Raw genomic sequence first — 15,260 nt, 5'->3', positions numbered from 1 at the left:
TTTAGTTCTGCGTTTGACACAATAATTTGTTTTCATAGTGTGCAGTTAATTGTAATGGGATTCGATCTTATGGGGACTAGTTGGAGGTTCAGATTTGTAACATTTGTTTCCAGCACTGGAATGGAGTATGTAATCTAGACTGTAAGCGCATGGCTCAGTGAAAACACTTAAATACTCAGGTCTGTGGTTGTATTTATCATTTCATATTCTTGAATATAAAATGTGTATTTTGCCAAGTGAGAAATTCTGTTTCATTTAGAGTATGACGAGTGTAGTTTTAATGTAATTTCATATTCCAAATAAAACCCTCATGACAATTTTGACTAACATATTCTAGATGGATGAAGTTGGCATCACTGAATATGTAAAAGGAGATAACCGCAAGTTTGAAATCTGGTATGCTGGCAAGGAAGAAGTTTATATTGTCCAGGTTGGTCCTTTAAGAATTATTCTAGAAGCCATAACCTGCAACGAACAAAAATAATTTTGGTTCCATTATAAAAGTTCTCATTCCTCTCACTTAGGTCGCTTAAATATTATTTCATATTTTTTTGTGGTGTAACCAAGCATTTTTTCAGTAGCACATGTTTTCTTTAACTTGAGATGGGTCTATGGTGCTTTCTCGGGCTTTGAGTTTTTAAATGAATTTTTTTAAGTTTGTTTATTTATTGTGAGAGAGAGAGAGCACAAGCAAGGGAGGGGCAGAGAGAAGGAGAGACAGAATCCCAAGCAGGCTCCTTGCCATCAGTGCAGATGCCCGACGTGGGGCTCGAGCTCACAAACTGTGGCACTGTGACCTGAGCCAAGGTCAAGAGTTGGACGCTTAGCCGACTGAACCACCCGGGTGGCCCTCTAGGGCTTTGAGGTTTTACAACTACAAGGATACTTATCAACCGGAGCTGATAACCAAGAACTTGGCAGGGCTTCTCTGTCCCCGTCAAGCATCTAGAGTTACAGATTTCGAATGGGTATGAGTTTTTCTTGGGCTTGGTATTCTCATTTGTGAGATACAGTGATATGACAGTTCAGATTTGGTCACTGTCTCTCAAAAATTTGCTTCAGAGTACCCTTATCATGATGAAAAAAATAAACATACGCTTAAAGCCCTGGCGTGATGCACTATAAGGTCCAACCTGTTTCAGGGAAGGGGAGACGAATGAGAACATTTCAAGAGGATGTTGTCATCGTGATAAGTATTTGTATATGACTTGTGACCTGTGAATGTGCTGTTATTTGTTGAAATTGCTCAGTGGTTTTTCTTCGTTTTAGTTCTATATTAGGTGATAAGAATTCATAAAAATACATTTTCTGAGTTTGATTTACATATAAGACTTCTTGCTGTCCTTTTACAAACTTGTAAGTTATCAAGATTACAGTAGATTGTCTTTTCAGAATCAGGAGAACTTGTTTCATTTTTACCAAAATTAAACATAAAAATGTTTATATATACGTGTATATATACATATACATACATATACATATACACGTATGTATAAATATAATTTTATTTATTTAATAAATATAATTTATTGTCAAATGGGCTAACATACAGTGTGTACAGGGCACTCTTGGTTTTGGGGGTAGATTCCCATGATTCATCGCTTCCATACAAACCCAGTGCTCATCCCAACAAGTGCCCTCTTCAATGCCCATTACCAATTTCCCACCTCCCCCACCCCCCCATCTACCCTTAGTTTGTTCTCTGTATTTAAGAGTCTCTTATGGTTTGCCTCCCTCCCTCTCTGTTTGAAACTATTTTTCCCCTTTCCCTCCCCCACGGTCTTCTGTTCAGTTTCTCAGGATCCACATAAGAGCGAAAGCATATGGTATCTGTCCTTCTCTGTATGACTTATTTCACTTAGCATCACACTCTCCAGTCCCATCCACGTTGCGACAAAAGGCCATTATTTCATTCTTTCTCATTGCCACGTAGTATTCCATTGTATATATAAACCACAACTTTTTTACCTATTCATCGGTTGATGGACATTTAGGCTCTTTCCATTATTTGGCCGTTGTTGAAAGTGCTGCTATAAACATTGGGGTCCAAGTGCCCCTCTGCATCAGCACTCCTGGATCCCTTGGGTAAATTCTTAGCAGTGCTATTGCTGGGTCCTAGGGTAGTTCTGTTTTTAATTTTTTGAGGAACCTCCACACTGTTTTCCAGAGCGGCTGCACCAGTTTGCATTCCCACCAATAGGGCAAGAGGGTTCCCGTCAATGTTTATATTTTTAAAAGGACCCTCCTACAAAGGAAAAATAATTTAGATTGTATTGTGCTTTTTCTCTGAGCATTATTGTTTTTTTACCTGAGCATTATTTTTTAAGGGCAGTTTCAAAAGGGTTTTGACGATTTCATCTCATCTGATGGCTACCTACTTGCTTCTTAGAAGTTTTAAGAATCAGATAGTAGAGTTTGAATTTGGTGGTTTGGGATGTAGATCATGTGTGATATACTTAGTTACATTTGTTTTGTTGTGAAGCGTTCTTTTTCAAAGGAAACCTGTCCTCTCCTCCTCCCTTTTGAAAATCTTTAGGCTCCGAATGTCGATGTGAAAATGACATGGTTGAAAGAAATAAGAAGTATTTTGTTGAAGCAACAGGAACTTATGACAGGTAATTTCAAGCTTGCATTCTTCAGAACAAGAAGTACAGTAACAGCTCATTGACTCCTGTTTTGGGATAATTTGTACCGGGAATGGGGCTGATATTTACTTTATACTATTTATAGTGAAAGGGTTTGTTAAACTAATTAGTAGAAGACCAAGGTTCAAGGGGTTGTTTGAACTCTCTTGGTGAATGAACTTTACACTGGCAAGTGAACTCCACTGCTTGAGAAGTAACACAGCAAACTAACCGTGTTAACTCTAAGTCCTTCCCATGAGTGAACTCTGCCAGGGACCTCAAGCAATGTTCACATGGTGATGGTTACAGTTATAAACTTGAATTTCTTGATAAAATACTACGTAGTTCAGTCCTTTTCCATATTTCACATCCAGACCGGCCTTTCCCCCTGGTCATTTCCGGTCTGTGAAGGTTAATTCTAATGGGAATGGTGTGTGTGTGTGTGTGTGTGTGTGTGTGTGTGTGTGTGTGTACACGTACGTGCATGCGTGTGCATGATTCATGGAAGAAGTGCGGCTTGTGAATGGTGCTCCCATAAGCTTTGTTTTCTTTCACAGTTAAAAAACGAAAGCAACACAATCAGTTAACACAACAGGATCAGCTTCCTACTCAGCAGATTGATGCGTAAGTGATTATTCTTTAAGAAATTATCACTCCTGCAGTCTTCTGTTTTCTGTATGTCCACGAGACAATGTTATTATAAAGTATCTCTGAGAAAAACTACCCTCTCTTTTAGGAGTAACTCATCAAATTCCATAAATACATCATCTTCTCAGCTCTATCCTTATACGTGGAGCCTAATGATCCTTAATATTATCCTATTGTTTCTCTGGATGTTAAAAATAATATGAGAGTTTGGGCTAATTTTTTTAAATGTTTCTTTATTTTTGAAGGAGAGAGAGATTGAAAGCATGAGTAGGGGAGGAGCAGAGAGAGAGAGAGACACACACACAGAATCCGAAGCAGGCTCCAGGCTCTGAGCTATCAGCACAGAGCCCGACGTGGGGTTCGAACTCACCAACTGTGAGATCATGACCTGAGCCTAAGTCAGACGCTTACCCGACTGAGCCACCCAGGCACCCCAGAGTTTGGGCTAATTTTTATTTTATTTTATTCTTTCTTTCCATCTATCTATCTACCTCTTTATTGAGAGGATGTTCATCTATCTATCTACCTGTTTGTTTATTGAGAGAATGTGTGTGCGCACACGAGCACAGGAGGGGAAGACGAAGAGGAAGAGAGGGAGACTCTCAAGCTGGTTCCACATCCGGCACAGAGGCCGACGCAGGGCTTGATCCCACGATCATGAGATCACGACCCGAGCCGAGATTAAGAGTGAGATGCTTAACTGACGGAGGCACGCAGACGCCCCTGGGCTAATTTTTAAACATGATTACAGATGCTTTGTCCTCAGTATATCCTGGAGGGAGTAGCGTGTTGGCAAACAATGGCTGCACTCGTGGCTTTCTGTTCAAAATAGTTTTGGTCACCTTCAATCTGATTGGAGAAAGAGAGTTGTAAGAGTAACGAAGGACCGGCAGTCACTGCTGCACAGAGGAAGAGCCATGCTGAAATAGAAAGATTCCTGATGACATTATTTAAGCTCCTGGATCCGTATGTGTCCAGTGTTAATCCTTAGACTTTCAGTTACAAGAGCCAATAAAGTCCTCCTTTTATGGGACTTTTTTGTTTACATTTTCCCAACTGTATTGAATTATAGTCGACAATTAAAAACGATATATATTTAAAACTTGGCTTGATATACATACACGTTGTGAAATATTAATCCCAACCATCCTTTTGTGTGTGTCATGAGAGCATTAAAGTCCACCTCTTAGCAGGGGCGCCTGGGTGGCTCAGTCGGTTAAGCATCTTGCTCTTGATTTCGGCTCAGGTCACGATCTCACGGTTCTTGAGTTCGAGCCCCGTGTCGTCAGGCTCTGTGCTGGCGGCATGGAGCCTGCTGGGGATTCTCAATCAATCTCTCTCTCTCTCTCTCAAAATAAATACATAAACTTTAAAAAAATTATTTAAAACAAAAGATCTACCTCTCAGCAAATTTCAATCATATAATACAGCACATGATAAGAATTTTAAACAATATACCTGTCGTGGGCCCTGAAGGGAGTACCTTTTTCCTTCTGTGTTAAAGAGAGATCCTGCTGGCTTGGATCAGCTTTTCTGATATTACTATCATTCCACGGGCTGAAATTCAGGGGGCAGTCAGCTGGGTTTGAATGATTCTTAAAGCATGTTCCTAACGCACGAGATCAGTGGGAAAATTCCATGTTTAATTTCTTGTTACTCTTAAAGCATATAAAAGCTCACTTGTTTTTACACACTTACTGTCTCAGAAGGCAACACGGATCCTTTATGGGTGCCGAGGAGACTGAATCAGAACACAGCAGCACTGTGGTGGACGTCCGGGAGACCGTCCCACTGGTTCAGGCCGAAGCGAACACAGGTATGCATAGTGGCCGTAGGAAGGTAAGACTCATGGCTGTGCACAGTGTTTCCTCCCGTTGTTAATTCGGAAAATCTTCCTGTCCGCTACCTTAGTATAGAGAAAGCAAAATTAACCCATTTTCATAAGGTCCTTTTGTTTTCCGCGTGCAAGATAATGCTGGCGGGCCCTGCAGCTTGGGTGTCAGAGCTGTGCCTGGACCAGTAGCATCAGCATCACGTGGGAACTTTTAAGGAAGACAGACTCTCTGGGTCTGCCCCAGACCTTCTTAGTCAGAAACTCTGGGAGTGAGACCCAGCCATGTGTGATTTAACACGTTCTCTATGTGGTTCTTCTTCTTCTTTTTTTTTTTTTTTAATTTTTTCTAATGTGTATTTATTTTTGAGAGAAAGGGAGACAGAGAGAGAGAGCACAAGTAGGGGAGGGGCAGAGAGAGAGGGAGACGCAGAATCGGAAGCACGCTCCGGGCTCCGAGCTGTCAGCACAGAGCCTGACGCGGGGCTCGAACTCACGAACCGTGAGATCATGACCTGAGCCGAAGTCAGACACTTAACCAACTGCACCACCCAGGAGCCCCTGATATATTTTATGAATTAAGCACCTCTTACACGCAGGACTCTTACGGATATACAATGTACGACCCACGGTCTTTGCCTAATAAGGAAGTAAGACAGGTCAAAGGTAATAATATTATTAGGTAGGATGTTGTAAGTGCTGTTTGAGTAGGACCAGTAGCAATTCCATAGAAAACAACTTTGGAAGGGATTATATTCTCTTCTCTATAATATTCTCTATATTGAAAGGGTCAATATTCTCCGGAATGTTATTTAACTTATTAGTTTTAATAATTCTCCCATCAACTCCAACTTGCAACCATCCTAGGAAGTAACAGAAGTATGTGACATTCCAGGCCCTTTCTGAAATATCAGAAATTCTAAACTAGTACAATCTAATTGGAGGTGTTATTATATAAGGATACTGTTCTGGGCCATTGACGGTTATAGCCTTAGTTTTACTTCACTCCCTGTGTTAGACCAGCACCATTAAGGAACTGCACCCCCCCCCCCCATGTTTTTCTTCTAGTTTGGACCCAGATGTCATCACGTGCAGAAATTTCTGAAGACCCTGAGGAGTGGTCAAGCAACTATTTCTATTCTTCTTACGATGACAATGAAGAAGAAGAAAGGCCCCTAATGGTCAGTAATGACATATGCAAGTAAATAAATAAAGAAAAACGGTTGGGGCAGTTTTACTGATGCAATAGTGAGGCACGTGGGGGCAGTCTTCCGTCCGGATCCTCGAGGCCGTTAGGTATATTTCGTAGCCAAAAGATTTGAAACCAGTCTTACCATGAACATTCAGTAGTAAGCACTCCTCTCTGCTGGTAGAATGGGTTTGAGCTCCCTGTGGCGCTCTTGCTGAGCGCCAGCAAGATGTCAGATGGGACATGTGGTCTGTCAATTCCGCGTCTCTGTGCATGGACCAGTTTTCTCTCTCGTTGAACTTCACCCCTGTCTTCAATCGCAGCGGCGGAGATAAAATCAGAGAGCACAGGAGAGAGTCACGTCTACTTTAACGATCAGTTTCGATTCCAGATTGGAAAACCTAGGGAATAAACTTTACGCGTATGAAACTCTTTGATAACATCTGGGGAGCACATTTTTGTGGGTGGCCAAAACATGTGTCAGTGGTGCCACATCGGCCTGACGGAGCAAGGGAGCACCCCATAAGACTGAAAGTTTGTTTTAGAGTAAAAGTAACTTCTGGAAGAAATAGTGTGTGCTGTGGTTAGGATCCGAGCCGATTATTAGGAGAGGGGCAGTTAGGACTGTTTAGGGTTCTGTCTACAGTTTTCCGAGGTCAGCAGCTTGGAGGGTGGGAACACTCCTGTGGAGCGGACCTCTCCTCGGTGCCCTTCAGAGCAGCAAACGCAGTTGGGCCGTTCTCGTGTTGGGCTAAGGGGGTTAGTGGTGTGGATAGTCACAGAGCTGCGTAGCGCCGACCCTGGAATGCTTTCTTTAAGAAGGTAACAGAATTAGGGGCGTCTGGGTGGCCCAGTTGACTAGGCATCTGACTTCAGCCCAGCTCATGATCTCGTTCGTGGGTCCGGGCCCCGCATCGGGCTCTCTCCTGTCAGTGCAGAGCCCGCTTCAGATCCTCTGTCTCCTTCTCTGTCTCCCCTGTGTTTCCTCACTCTCTCTCAAAAATAAATCAAACCTTCAAAAAAAAGTAACAGTAGTCTTTCTCTGAATGAAACAGTGGCCGTAATACATATTTGGACGGGAGTTTTCTTAATTAAATACTATCTGAGGACGGGAGAGAGAGTTCAGACGTGAGCAAAAATTCAGAGGAAGCCAGTTCGGGTTTAGATGTTTTCTGCAGATGCTCTGTGAAGGGCTCGTCGGGAGCTATCAAGGTGCTGAGTAAGCGTTTTCCCAGCCACGGCGGCAGAAAACGAAGCGTGTAGGCAGCGTGACTTTCATCACGGGATGGGGATGGAGAAGACCCTGTGAGCTCTGTCTCCTCGCCGTTATTCCCTGAGTTGCGCTGCTAAGGAGAACGTACGAGAGAGCAAAAAGTAAAATGGGTTGCAATGAGCCGCTCTGTTAGGCTGATGAAAAGTACTGCTCAAAAGATGTTTGGCCCGAGTGATGTGGATATTGTTTTCAGGTTAATTCCTTGGCATGTGCAAAGAATCGATACCACGTAACTCTTTCATTTAAAAGATTTTTAGTTACGGTACTCGTTTTAAATGCCCGTCTTCGATGGGTGAGCTGCTGTGCTGGAAAATGCCTCATCTCAGGGCACCTTTGGACTTGGGGCGCCTGGTACGCTCCGACGGTGGAGCACGCGACTCTTGATCTTGGGGTTGTGAGTTCAAGCTCCGCACTGGGTGTAGAGATTACTTGAAAATAAATTCTTTTTTTTCTTTGTAAGTTTATTTATTTATGTATTTATTTTGAGAGAGCAAGCACGAGCCGAGGGAGGAGCAGAGAGAGAGAGGAGAGACAGAACCCCAAGCAGGCTCTGCGCTGACGTGAGGCTCGATGCCACGAACCACGAGATCATGACCTGAGCTGAAATCGAGAGTCGGGCGCTTAACCACCTGAGCCACCCGGGCACCCCGAGATTACTTAAAAATAAAATCTTTCAAAAAAGAATACTTCTGGACTTGAAAATTATTTCGTCTCTCTCTACGTTGTAGCAAAGTGCAGTCAGTGGGCCTTGGATAATTTATTTAGCTTCTTAATGAATCAAGCTCACATGATAGCTGTCAAAAGATTAAGGCCAAGTAAAGCACAGCAGTATGGTTTAATGTGCTTTTATTGGACCCAGAATGTCTGTGTTCATTACTTTTACCTGTGCAAAATGATACAAATCCCAGAAATCCTTTTGAGGGTGTTAGTCTTTGCTTAGGGCTGCTGCCTTTTGTGTGTGTCTAGATAAATTTTCCATGGGAGCAGTTTACAAGTAACCGTATTGAAAAATTAGTTTCACACTGGGTTTTTTTCTGGGTTTATGCTTTTTTTTTTTTTTAAAGTTTATTTATTTTGAGAGAGAGGCGGGGGGAGGGGCAGAGAAAGAGGAACAGAGAGAATCCCAAGCAGGCTCTGGGCTCACAGCCCAGAGCCCGATGCGGGGCCTGAGCTCACGAAACCGTGACATCGCGACCTGAGCCGAAATCAAGAGTCAGACGCCTAACCAACGGAGCCACCCAGGTGCCCCGTGGGTTTGTGCTTATAATTCGTAGAAGTTAAAGTCATCGTGCTCTGTTATCTTCTGTGTAGTTCGTGCTCTACTTCTCTTTTTTGCAAACAAAAATGAATTCTTCAGGCTCCGTAAGCCCATGTTCCGCTTTTTCTTCCCCCATCACAAACGGTTCCGTGTTTGCTCATCCCCGCTGGGCTGCTGTAGCCACCACTATTCCCACTGAAGGGTGAATTCTTTATGTCATAGAGCATGCAGTTACCCAGGCCGTTTTACAGTCAAGTTTGTAATGTGATCTTTCAAAACAACCTTATAGTCTCCAGGCAATTACAAAGCCCTAGCAGATGGCAGGAAGAGGGGCCCAGAAGACCTCCTGATCAGAAATGGAGATGTCTTTCGGTTTCTCCATGAAGATGCCGAAGGTCAATGGTGAGTGGGTTCTCCGTGCTTACGATGACCTTTGCCGGGGGCACATGCATATCTAATCAAATGTTCCGCTTTACTTGTATCTTTGTTATACAGTCCCAAGAAGCAGAAATATCACATTTCTTATCAGTATCTCATTTTCATTGCTTCAGCTATGCCTCTATAGCTCACTGAAAGGAATGTTAACCTTTGGTGAGTGAAACATGCTCTGAAAGAATGAAATGCTATGAGTCTGCATGCTCTTTTGTGGTTTACCCTTGGCTCAGACATTTCAACTGAGAGACCTGGCTTTGTAATGGCTACAGATCCCACTACATTTGGTCGTTGAAGTCACTCATTGACTCATCTCATTTTTAATGAATGCCTACCAGTGTGTGCCAGGAACCATGCTTTGCTACTTTACGACACAGTCACCTTCTCTTTGTCAATTCACATATTGACTTTTTAGTCCTACCATTCTACTCTAATGCATTTGACTTCACTTAGCACCGATTGCCAAGATGGTTCTGCCGAATATACTGTGTAATTATAGAGAGTCCAAAGCAGGAAGGAAATCTTGTTTGGGAGAGGACTGAGTGAACGAAACTCCATAAATCTTTTGGAACTTTGCTGTGAAATGATTGTTGTCTTCACTGTGCCCATGACGTTAGCTGAAAGGCTACATGGAGTGTGTACTTTGACTCTAAAGGTGGACGAGTACAGGCCAGGGTGAAAAGTAATGACGGATCATTAAAGTAATCAGCATTTTTGCTAGTAACCTAAGTCCCTTGTAGGTCACTCAAAGGACTCAAGGACAGTGTCATGAAGGTCATTGGATTACATGTGTTTTTTGTTGTTGTCGTTACCGTATATTACCACTGTTGGCTACTAATTCATTTATCATTCAGGTTGGTGAAAAATCTAAACAGAAGAAAAGAAGGTCTGATTCCCGGGAATACTTCGCAGATTTTAATTGGTGACTATGGGTTTCGGAATGCCAAAGTTACAGGTATAATATGAACAGACTGTATACTGTTTGTTTAAAGGCTAACAGTTTTAAAGCTCCACCAAGGATGCAATCGACATAGGCAAGAACTTCTCTGCACTTAGAAATAGAGCTGCAAGCATATTATGTTGGCTAGGATTTTATTTTATTTTTTTTTCCTTTCGTAGCTTTAAAATAACAAAGAAAGATTTTTAAAACATGTTACACTTTTCCCTGCGAGGTTGACTGGTATGGAAGAGAGTCTCAGATACCAAGGTGTCTTGTAAGAGATCCTTCAGAACTAAATACTGATGATGTGCTTTTAAAGTACCAGCCTTATACTGTCCAAGAACGCTTTACCAGTGTGTTTTAGTCAGTTCTGAGTACGTTGTTTCCTTACATTAGCTTTCAGCCACATACACACACACACTCGTGTCTGTGTCCAAGACGTCATATATGAAGGTAGCATAAAGTAATGAGTGCTGACCTAATATTCCCTTCTATTAACCCTACACTTAATACATAAAACTTCTGTATTTGAAAATAAACCAGTATTCTTTTACATTTTCCCCCTAAGTAATACTGAGCTATCTATCGAAAGGTATCACCAAAAAAACCCCACGAAAACACAGACTTTTTGTGAACATTCTTATCATATGCACATATTTCCTTTGAATTCCTAGGTTTGGACTTGTATTGGAATTCTGTATTGGCTCAATTAGAAGAGCATGCGACTCTTGAGCTCAAGGTCGTGAGTTCAAGCCCCACGTTGGGTATAGAGATTAGATGGTATAGAGATTAAATGGTATAGAGGTTGGGTATAGAGATTAAATAAATAAAGGTCACTTCTTGTTTGCTTTTTTAGGTACCCTAAATCTGGGTCACCTTTTAGAGTTTTTCCTCACTGGTTGTTGAATTATTTAGATAATTATTGAATGATTTACATAATTAGTAATCAGAAGAGTCTGACATATCTGAACTAGTTGACATTTATTTAAAACCTGCACCCAACGACTGTAGAATACACCATTATTTTTAAGTGTACATGGAACATTCACCAAGATAGATCATATGCTGGGTCATTAAAATAAGTCCCAGTAAATTTCAAAAGACTGTAATCATATAAAGTCTTAAAAAGCATTAGAAATGGATGTCCGTGGATCTCTGGGTGGTAAGCAACGCACCTCCAAAGAACACGTGGGACAAAAAAGAAAGCACGAGAGAAATTGGAACTATTTCAAATTGGATGTTCAGATACTTGTGTTACAAACTTAAAAATCACCGCAATTCACCATGTGAACGTAACAGAGGGGGAAATTATGTCATCCTTTAAATAGCTGACAAGAGTCCATATTCATCCGTGATAAAAACTCTCACCAGACGAATAAAGGGAATTTCCTCAATCTGATCATGTACACTCATGAAGAACCACAACTAACATCACACTTAATGGTGAAATATTGGAAGCCTTCGCCCTGAGATTGGGAACAAGCCAAGGATATTCACTCTCACCATTTCTATTATAGCCATTTTCATAACTCAAGATAAAGAGAGAACAAAATGAAGGGAAGAGGCAGCACCGTCATGCCGAGCAGATCACGTATTTGTACAAAACCATAAGGAACCTCTACACAAAAAGACCCTAGTAGAAGTAATAACATTTTATAAGGCCATAGTGTACAAAATCATTATACAAAATAAACTGTAATTCTCGATCCTAGCCACAGAGAATTGAAAAAACTGATTTCAAAAAACAATACCATTTACATTAGTCATATAAAATGTAAAATAAATAGGGATAAATCTAACAACAGATGTCTAAGCCTTCTATACTGACAACCACGAATCACTGCTGAGATATATATAAGAGAACTTAATAAGGGGGAGGGAGAGATACCATGTTTAAGGATTGGAAATCACAGTGTTGTTAAGAAATCCGTTGTCCCCTGGGGCACCTGCATGGCTCAATCAGTTAAGTGTCCAACTCTTAGTTTTGGCTCAGGTCACCATCTCACAGTTCATGAGTTCAAGCCCTCATTGGGGTTCTGACAGTGCAGAGCCTACTTGGGATTCTCTCCCTCTCCCTCTCCCTCTCCCTCTCCCTCTCCCTCTCCCTCTCCCTCTCCCTCTCCCTCTCCCTCTCCCTCTCCCTCTCCCTCTCCCTCCCTTTGTCTCTCCCTCCCTCTCTCCCTCTCTCCCTCCCTCTCTCCCTCCCTCCCTCCCTCCCTCCCTCCCTCCCTCCCTCCCTCTCTCCCTCTCCCTCTCTCTCTCCCTCTCTTTCTCTCTGTCCCTATTCTACTTTTGCTTTCTCACTCTGTCAAAATAAACTTTAAAAAAATCCATCGTCACCCAATTGACCTATAGAGTTCACGCACTCAAAATCTGAGTATTAAAAAAATGCAGGTTTATTCTAAAATGCATATGGATGGGTGCCTGGGTGGCTCGGTCAGTTAAGCGTCTGATTCTTGATTTTGTCTCAGGTCATGATGTCATGGTCGAAGATCGAGCCCTGCATCAGGCTCCACACTGAGCGTGGAGACTGGTTAAGATTCATTTTCTCTCCCTCTCCCTCCCCCCCGCCTCTCTCCCCCACTCATGTTCTCTCTCTTTCAAATAAAAAAAAAATGCATATGGAAAGGCAAAAAATCCAGAACAAAAGAATCTCAAAAATCTGGAGGACTTACATATCTGATTTCAGGACTTACTATAAGGTTATAGTAACAAATGCGATGTGGTATTGATGTAAGTGTAGAAAGATACAGAGATTTCTAACATGGATCCACATGCACATAATCGAAAAATGTTCAATCAAGGTACCGAGCCAGCCGGATGGGGAAAGGCAGGTTGTTTTAACAAGTGGTGCTTGAGCAACTGGGTATCCGTATCGGAGAAGAAATGAACCTTCATCCGTACATCTCATACCGTATACAAAAAGCGGTTTGAGTTGGATCATAGACCTGAACATAAAACCCAGAGTAAAAGCTTCTGAAATCTGAAAGCACAGGACAATATCTTCATAACTGCAAGTAGTTAACAGTTTCTTTCTTTCTTGCATTATACGAGGCAGAAGAAGCACTAACTATAAACGAAGAGTATCAAACAGAAACCTTGCACATGCTGAATTGAAAGTTGCACATACAACTTTAAAAATTTGTATCTGTTAGATAAAATCTAAGATACTAAAAGCCAACACTTTCAGAAGCCAGATAGTTGTACCGAATCACATGTCCCCCCCAGATTTCACTGATTCCATCTGCTACATTGAAAAGTTTGAAAATCAACATGGCCAGCTTTCTGCTAACTGCTTTATGCTTATTTAAATGATTGACGACAGGGGCGCCTGGGTCGCTCAGTCGGTTAAGCGTCCGACTCTTGATTTCGGCTCAGGTCACGATCTCCCAGTTCATGAGATCGAGCCTGCTTAGGATTCTCTCTCCCTCTCCCCACCTCTCAAAACAATAAAATAAATGATTCATGAGAGAAGAAATACAGGAGCCCCTGAAAGTACATGCTAGAGAAGCTGTTGAAAGTAACATATATAAATCATGTTTTATGAAGCAGTTCAAAAACCAATAAAGCCATGTGTGTATTGGAAAATAATGGCGTTTCTTGTGCTCCGGTCTCCAAGATTCAAAACTGAAAACACCAAGTATGTTCATCTAGCTTCCATATATATAATACAGGAAGACTTGGTAGGTTTTCCATCACTTGTATCATCATTTTAAATGTAGAGCCAGATTGTCCTCATACTTAATTCGGGACAAAGTTAATTACATTACATTTCAGCTAACTGAACTGTGGGACATGTAAAATTACATATTCGATTAGCTTTAATTTGAAGTGATTCCATTACTGTAACCAATCACCGTAGATTCAGTGTGTGTCACTACCCTCTGGAAAGCACGTGGCCGAACAGCTTACACTGGCTTTGGGCCAGTGCTTGTTTTCCAGACGGCAAAGGGCTTACTCTATGTTTGTTAACGTGTACACTTTAGTTGGCAAAAACCGCATTATCTTTTCTAGTTCTTTTAATTGTCTACCGTAAGTATAGTTTTCCAATAGCCTTTTCTTTGTTTCATGCCATTGGGAGGGTAGAAATGTAATGTATTGATAGATCACCAGCACTTAAAGCATTTACTGCTCTCAACGCGGTATGCTACTGGATCAAGGCTCTAGGTCCCCTTGGTCCCTATTCTCTAGAAAGTTCTGACTTCAGACCTTTTGAGAGCATGCGTGCCTTTCCCATCACGTGCATTTATGACTTAAGTCCTTTGACACATTGATACTCATTGGTAGATTTTTGTTGAATGCTATAATATCAAGTGGTCTGGATTGAGATCTACCCTCATTACACTGCATGGAGCAAAATAGTGTATTGTGGCCTACAAAAATTGAATCTGTGCCAGTTAGTGGGTTAGGAAATTACAGTTGACCACACAGGCAACTGTCGGCAGCACTTAGGTTTAAAGATAGATACGAGGCTATCTTATTTGGAATCTGGCAAATACAGGGTGAACATCTCTTTGATACTTACGTGCTTAACATGTTTCCTGTTATCTACATGCACACAAGCATAGCTCATATAATATTTATGAAATCCAGTTGTAGGAGATGTGAATTCTTTTTATTTTGCTGCCAGTAAAGTTATGCCATTCATAAACTAGATGGCTTCAAGAAATAATCTTGTACCAGAATAACACCTTTCGTAGTAAAATAAGCAAGAGACGTCACCTTTGGATTTAGGATGCACCTTTTGAATCCTCACGTTGATCATTCTTCATTATTTTGTAGCCGCTGCTCTGAGTAACACAAGGAAACTAAGTTCCCCTTGAATGAAAGGAGAATGAATAGACTTTTCGAAGTAAGATTTCCTTTGGAGGTGTGAACTAGATTATATTTCTTAAAAGCGTTACAGATACGTAGCACAAGAGTCAGGATGATCTGTGCTGCCCGTGACATTCACAGAATTTCCTCAGGACTGAGAAGGACTTCGTCATTCGCAGTTTGTCTCATTCTTGCAAGAACCATCTTCACACCTTCCGCCCCACCCCCCCCCCTCAGGTGACAAGTGCAG

General features: G+C 41.7%; 1 protein-coding gene across 1 annotated transcript in view; it reads left to right on the top strand.

Moving 5' to 3' along the window:
- Positions 1-8,092, top strand: part of MCF2 (MCF.2 cell line derived transforming sequence) — a 100,044-nt gene extending 91,952 nt beyond the window's left edge. The window contains 7 exon segments of the mRNA XM_042974927.1: positions 338-430; positions 2,537-2,615; positions 3,182-3,219; positions 3,221-3,248; positions 4,979-5,088; positions 6,172-6,284; positions 8,053-8,092. Of these exon segments, the coding sequence (XP_042830861.1) occupies positions 338-430; positions 2,537-2,615; positions 3,182-3,219; positions 3,221-3,248; positions 4,979-5,088; positions 6,172-6,282 (459 nt within the window). The 3' untranslated portion in view covers positions 6,283-6,284; positions 8,053-8,092.
- The last annotated feature ends 7,168 nt before the right edge of the window (positions 8,093-15,260 follow it).

This window comes from Panthera tigris, chromosome X (genome assembly GCF_018350195.1).
Source record: "Panthera tigris isolate Pti1 chromosome X, P.tigris_Pti1_mat1.1, whole genome shotgun sequence".
Lineage (NCBI taxonomy): Eukaryota > Metazoa > Chordata > Mammalia > Carnivora > Felidae > Panthera > Panthera tigris.
This window is presented reverse-complemented; position numbering and strand designations above follow the sequence as displayed.